Source organism: Notolepis coatsorum (assembly GCF_963971535.1).
Source record: "Notolepis coatsorum genome assembly, chromosome: 17".
NCBI lineage: Eukaryota > Metazoa > Chordata > Actinopteri > Aulopiformes > Paralepididae > Notolepis > Notolepis coatsorum.
Window position 1 is genome coordinate 27,093,380 of NC_140181.1, and position 7,500 is coordinate 27,100,879.

The 7,500-nt window shown below is 48.3% G+C and overlaps 1 protein-coding gene across 1 annotated transcript in view; it reads right to left on the reverse strand.

The window, feature by feature from the left end:
* LOC311243985 (plexin-A4-like) overlaps positions 1-7,500 on the reverse strand; it is a gene marked incomplete at its 5' end in the record, with an annotated part of 191,190 nt that overhangs the window by 55,644 nt on the left and 128,046 nt on the right. The window contains 4 exon segments of the mRNA XM_084333393.1: positions 3,048-3,184; positions 4,259-4,379; positions 6,557-6,708; positions 7,242-7,338. Coding sequence (XP_084189519.1) covers positions 3,048-3,184; positions 4,259-4,379; positions 6,557-6,708; positions 7,242-7,338 — 507 coding nt within the window.

The following is a 7,500-nucleotide window of genomic DNA, read 5'->3' on the forward strand; positions in this document are numbered from 1 at the left end:
GGACAAGGAACTAGGTGGAACTAGAAGGGGAGAACTTGGGACAGGAACTAGGTGGAACTAGAAAGGGGAGAACTAGGGACAGAGGGGACTGAGGCCCGCGGAGCGGGCTGGGGACAGGGAGGAACTGGGGACAGAGACCCGCGGAGGCGGGCTGGGGACAGGGAGGAACTGGGGACTGGTGGGAAAACATCTGGGCCGCTCTGCAGAACAGAGGAGAGGGTTAATATTCAAAAGGGAACAAACAGAGCAGATGCAGAACAGTCCAAATAAACAAAGAAAAACAAAGTAATAATATCTTCGTGTGACAAACCACAAGGGGAGATGTAATGTCCAAAAATACTATCTAAGTGAGAACAAAACAGAGTGGGAGATGAAATGTCCAAACTTACTAACTAAGTGAGAACTAACGGAGGCAATACGCTGGGTGAGTGACATCACAATCAAAACTCACCCAGGCGTATGCGTAATGGTACAGGAACAGCAGCGGGAACGGGGGCAAGAAGCATTACGCTGGGTGAGTGACATCACAATCAAAACTCACCCAGGCGTATGCGTAATGGTACAGGAAACAGCAGCGGGAACGGGGGCAAGAGGCATTACGCTGGGTGAGTGACATCACAATCAAAACTCACCCAGGCGTATGCGTAATGGTACAGGAAACAGCAGCGGGAACGGGGGCAAGAGGCATTACGCTGGGTGAGTGACATCACAATCAAAACTCACCCAGGCGTATGCGTAATGGTACAGGGACAGCAGCGGGGCGAGGGCATCGCCACCGGGTGGCTGGCTGTCCGAGCCGAGGAACAGAGAGCTGGAACAGTGGCGGTGGCGAGGGTGTCGTCCACCGGGTAGCCGCTGTCGGAGCCGAGGAACAGAGTGCTGGAACAGTGGCGGTGGCGAGGGTGTCGTCCACCGGGTAGCCGCTGTCGGAGCCGAGGAACAGAGTGCTGGAACAATGGCGGTGGCGAGGGTGTCGTCCACCGGGTAGCCGCTGTCGGAGCCGAGGAACAGAGTGCTGGAACAGCGGCGGTGGCGAGGGTGTCGTCCACCGGGTAGCCGCTGTCGGAGCCGAGGAACAGAGTGGCGCGCCACACCTTGGTGTGCGCGTCGGAACCGAGAGACGCATCGGGGTGCGTCTGCGAGGAGGAGTGTGCCAAGCACGAGGATCCTTGGAAGATGCGCGTTGCGCGCTGGAGACTGGAGAGCGTGCCAAGCCCTTGAAGATGCGCGTTGCGCGCTGGTGACTGGAGAGCGTGCCAAGCCCTTGCAGATGCGCGTTGCGCGCTGGTGACTGGAGAGCGTGCCAAGCACGAGGATCCTTGGAAGATGCGCGTTGCGCGCTGGAGACTGGAGAGCGTGCCAAGCCCTTGAAGATGCGCGTTGCGCGCTGGTGACTGGAGAGCGTGCCAAGCCCTTGCAGATGCGCGTTGCGCGCTGGTGACTGGAGAGCGTGCCAAGCCCGAGGGTCCGGGAGATGCGCGTTGGTCTAGATGTGCGTCAGGACGAACAGCTGCGCTGGGGTCTGCAGTGGAGCGCTGGGGTGCCTCCCGTGGAAGTACAGGGAGCGCAGAACAGTCTCCTCCACAGGCTACGGCGACAGCAGACGAAGGCTGGAGCAAAACATCTCAAGGCTGGAGAAATCCATATACAGCATTGGTAGACCAGAGGATCTCCCGAAAGAGTCTAGATGTTAGAGAATATGACTCAGCATGAATACAACACGACCCCACGCCGAAACGAGGGGAAGAGCCCTGGTATTTAAAGCCCACAGGGGAACTAATTAGCCTGCCACCACAGGTGCGAGAGGTAATTGATAATAGTCCAGGTGTGGCCATGAGAGTAAACGAGAGTAAAGAACGAGAGGGTGGGGGCTAGAGAGAGTGAGTGAGAAGGGAATTTCTAACAGTAGGCTTAAGAAAACAGAGAAAGTTGGTGAGCAGCGGACAAAACCTCACACACTGATACGTGATATATACCGTTACCGTCTATGCTTCAAATTATACCGTGATATACATTTTAGACCATACCGTCCACCCCTAGCGTGCGTTATCAGAGCATATAAACTGTTGGATTATTGTGAAGAGGCTGCACACTGTAAAAAACAAGTATTTTTCAGACTTTATTCTGCACATTGCTGCATTAAAAACAATGTCTGACTGCCTGAAGCTTCCTGGTTCACTGGGAACCCAGCCAGAACTCCATGACCACTAAATCACAACCAAATGGTGAAATCACTTGTGCTTACGCATTATTGTTTACAGTCCAGTACAGTACAGTCCAGCTGGATTATTGTGAAGAGCTGTAACCGCAGTGACTGGTGTGACATAAAAGCGAGTGGCAGAGCAACGTCTATAGAGATTAGCACTGGTGTGTTTGTATTTGACATGGAGGCTACTGTGGTGTTAGCATGAGAACAGTCTGGGTGAGAGAGAGAGAGAGAGAGAGAGAGAGATAGAGAGAGAGAGAGAGAGAGAGAGAGAGAGAGAGAGATAGAGACATAGAGAGAGAGAGAGAGAGAGAGAGAGAGAGAGAGAGAGAGAGAGAGAGAGAGAGAGAGAGAGAGAGAGAGAGAGAGAGAGAGAGAGAGAGAGAGAGAGAGATGGATAGATGGGGAGAGAGAGGGAGATGGGGAGAGGGAGAGACAGATAGGGAGAGGGAGAGACAGATGGAGAGAGAGATAAAGTGAGATACATAGAGAGATATGGGGAGAGGGAGACGATGATGGAGAGAGATAAAGTGAGATACAGAGAGGGAGAGATAGAGAAAGCCAGAGGCAGGGAGAGACAGAGGGGGGGAGAGAGGAGGATAAAGAAAAGGGAGAGGTAGAGCAATACACATGAAAACACACGGAGAGTGACATAGAGAACGTGAGAGACAGGGGGAGAGATAAATGCAAGGGGAGAGAAAGACAGGGAGATAGATGGGGGTGAGGGGAGATGGCGGGGGAGACTGTGAGAAAGAGAACGAGGAGGGGAGTGAGAGAAAGTGAGAGATGTGTTGGGACGACACGTGCTGTATGCAGAGTGTTGGCAGCCTAACCCTCTTACCTTTTGAAGTGACAGGGCTGTCGTCCGACGCTGATGGAGACATAGCTCCCGGCATTCAGGTGGTTTCCTTCTATCGTCACCCTGGTGCCTCCTGAGATGGGACCCTGCGACGGCTGTATACGAGTAAAGAAGGGTGTCTAGAGAGAGAGAGAGAGAGAGAGGTGGGGGAGATATATAGAGATAGGGGGAGAAGAGAGGTAGGGAGATAGAGTGAGCGAGAGAGAGATAGAGACAGAGAGAGGAAGAGAGAGGGATCAAGAGATAAAGAGAGAGATTGTGAGTGAAAAACAGAGAGAAAGAAAGAGAGACCGAGATAGACAGACGGTTCCCAATTATCTAGGGAGATTTTCAAACCTGTGTGTGACCCAACCCACGCCTACGTTTATGGCCTTTACTTTAGAAGCTATCAGCCTGCCTACGACAAGCTTTTGAAAATCACTTAAAACACTATTATGAGCACCAGCTAAGAGACCTGTTAACAGGTGGACTACAACGTGATACGAGTTGAACACACATTTACAGCATCGATAACTCACTGTTAAGTAGGGATGCACCAATCCGATACTGGTATCGGTATCGGCCGCCGATATCAGTAAAATAGCTGGATCGGGTATCGGTAAAAAAAAAATATATATATATCGGATTAAAAAAAATTTAATAACAATAAATAAAATACGAAATAACCATTCAGTACATTTACATCTATGTGTTAATTGGTTACATTTAGTTTCACTAAGTTAGGAAAGTAATGTTTTAAGTCAAGCCTGATGTTGCACAAAATAATGATCCCAGTCTCTTCCACACAGTGACAGTGAGGCATACAGTTTATTAATTGAATGAATGACGTTTATTTTCTGTCTTTGTTTACAACAAATCAAAAACACACTTGTGATCCTTTACAATTCTTAAAAAACAAAATATATTTTAATATAAAAAAGAAAAATGTGGATAATTTATTTATAATTTTTAATTTTTTTGAGAAAAAAAATTTGACAATGGGTATCGGATCGGTATTGGTATCGGGACTGAAAAAGACGGATCGGTGCATCCCTACTTTTAAGTCTGTCTGTGTGTGTGTGTGTGTGTGTGTGTGTGTGTGTGTGTGTGTGTGTGTGTGTGCGTGTGTGCGTGGGTGCGTGTGTGTGTGTGTGTGTGTGCGTGTGCGTGTGCGTGGGTGCGTGTGTGCGTGCGTAAGCACTGATGGTTCTTACCACGAAGGTGAAGGCTCGGGGTGACAGGGCCCGGTAGTCACTCACACAGTCTCGGACACACACCTCCACGTGAGCCTCCTGCACACGGTAGCCTGTGGCGTCGTTCAGCAAACACACTATCCTGGTGTGTGGAGAGACATACAGCACAGGTACATGAGAACATAACTCACACTATCCTGGTGTGTGGAGAGACATGCAGCACAGGTACATGAGAACATAACTCACACTATCCTGGTGTGTGGAGAGACATGCAGCACAGGTACATGAGAACATAACTCACACTATCCTGGTGTGTGGAGAGATATACAGCACAGGTACATGAGAACATAACTCACACTATCCTGGTGTGTGGAGAGACATGCAGCACAGGTACATGAGAACATAACTCAGGGGAGACAGGATGAGACATGATGAGGAGACATGATGAGGAGACATGATGAGGAGACATGATGAGGAGACATGATGAGGAGACATGATGAGGAGACAGGATGAGGAGACATGATGAGGAGACATGATGAGGAGACATGAGGAGGAGACATGAGGAGACATGATGAGGAGACATGATGAGGAGACATGATGAGGAGACATGAGGAGACATGATGAGGAGACATGATGAGGAGACATGAGGAGGATACATGATGAGGAGACATGATGAGGAGACATGATGAGGAGACATGATGAGGAGACATGAGGAGGAGACATGATGAGGAGACATGATGAGGAGACATGATGAGGAGACATGATGAGGAGACATGAGGAGGAGACATGATGAGGAGACATGATGAGGAGACATGATGAGGAGACATGATGAGGAGACATGATGAGGAGACATGAGGAGGAGACGTGATGAGGAGACATGATGAGGAGACATGATGAGGAGACATGATGAGGAGACATGAGGAGGATACATGATGAGGAGACATGATGAGGAGACATGATGAGGAGACATGATGAGGAGACATGATGATGAGACATGATGAGGAGACATGATGATGAGACAGGATGAGGAGACATGATGAGGAGACATGATGAGGAGACATGAGGAGGAGACATGATGAGGAGACATGATGAGGATACATGAGGAGGCAGGAGGAGGAGACATGACGAGACAAGATGAGGACAGTGTGTGTACATTAGGGCTGTCACTTTTTCAAACTGATCAAACTGGCTAAAGTTAAATTGCAGAGGGGACAGGACACAGGAGGAGGATACATGAGGATGATATGTGAGAAGACATGATGCAGAGACAGTAGGAGACAGGAGGAGACATGAGGATGAGACAGAATGAGGAGACATGCTGAGACAGGAGGATACATGAGGAGACATGATGACACATAAGGAGATAGGAAGAGGAGACATGAGGAGACAGGAGAAGACAGGAGGAGGAGACATGAGGAGACATGAGGAGACATGATGAGGAGACATGATAAGGAAACAGGAGGAGACAGGGTAAGGAAACAGGAGGAGACAGGATAAGGAAACAGGAGGAGACAGGAGGAAATGGGGACAGTGTCTGTGCATGTGTGTGTGTGTACATTATAGCTGTCACTTTTTCAAACTGATCAAGGTCAAACGGATCTAAAGTTAAATAGCTTGTTTGAATTGTGTAAATATCTGTGTTTTTGTGTATCTATCTGTGTCGTTGTGTATATATCTGTGTAGTTGTGTCTCTATCTGTGTAGTTGTGTATATATCTGTGTAGTATCTGTGTAGTTGTGTATCTATCTGTGTAGTTGTGTCTCTATCTGTGTAGTTGTGTATATATCTGTGTAGTATCTGTGTAGTTGTGTATCTACCTGTGTAGTTGTGTATCTATCTGTGTAGTTGTGTATATATCTGTGTAGTTGTGTATACATCTGTGTAGTTGTGTATCTATCTGTGTAGTTGAGTATCTATCTGTGTAGTTGAGTATCTATCTGTGTAGTTGTGTATCTATCTGTGTAGTTGTGTATCTATCTGTGTAGTTGTGTATCTGTAGTTGTCTATCTGTGTAGTTGTGTATACGTAGTTGTGTATATCTGTGTTACTGTGTAGTTGTGTATCTATCTGTGTAGTTGTGTATCTATATGTGTAGTTGTGTATCTATCTGTGTAGTTGTGTATATCTGTGCTACTGTGTAGTTGTGTGTCTATCTGTGTAGTTGTGTATCTATCTGTGTAGTTGTGTATCTATCTGTGTAGTTGTGTATATCTGTGTTACTGTGTAGTTGTGTATCTATCTGTGTAGTTGTGTGTATCTGTGCTACTGTGTAGTTGTGTATCTCTGTGTTAGTGTAGTTGTGTATCTCCCCTTCCTCACCTCTCAGCGCTGACATACTCCTCCTCAATGGGCACACAGGGCACTTTGCCCAACCTCACCCCCTGCTGGATGTCCTGGAACTGCAGGCCCAGATTCTCCCCCAGAATAGTCAGCCTGGTGCCCCCCTGTCTGGGCCCTGTCTCTGGGTACAACTGGAGAGGAGGGGTGGGGAGGAGAGAAGAGGAGGAGGCAGGCATGCAACACATTATTGTATAATTTCTTTCAATCAAACACAATGATAACACATCTGGTGATTTGATTGGAATATGGATAAAAAAAATTCTGATTCAAATCTGAATCTCATTTGCATGTAATAGTTCAAATACAAAATTATCTTTCTGCTATGAATTTCAACAATCAACGGACCAAGTGGGAGAGGCAGCTTAGGGAGTCAGTTGTCTCGAGATAGTGACCTGAACCACGATCAACTTTACATTCTCAGCTGAGAATCAAAACTCAGCTGTGAGGGTCCTCACAAGCACCAAACCCTGGCAGCACATCACCCCCACCCTGCAAAAACTCCACTGGCTCCCCATCAACCACAGAATCCCCTACAAGATCCTCCTCCTCACCTACAAATCCCTGCACGGGTTGGCCCCTTCCTACCTGACCAACCTACTCCACCCCTACACTCCAGCACGAGGCCTCCGCTCCTCCAACTCCAATCTCCTCACCATCCCCGCACCAGGCGTTCCACACTGGGAGACTGAGCCTTCTCCGTAGCTGCCCCAAGGCTGTGCAACTCCCTCTCCCCCTCCATCCGAGGCTCTGACACCATCAACCTTTTCAAAACACACCTAAAACACACCTGTTCACACTTGCCTTCACGCAACAAGGCCCTGCTCCCAAGTAGCCCACCCCCTTCCCCCCTGACTCTTTTAACACTAGCACAGCCGACAAGGGGTCACATGACCCCTAGGCATTTTCAATAAATGTATCCTCAT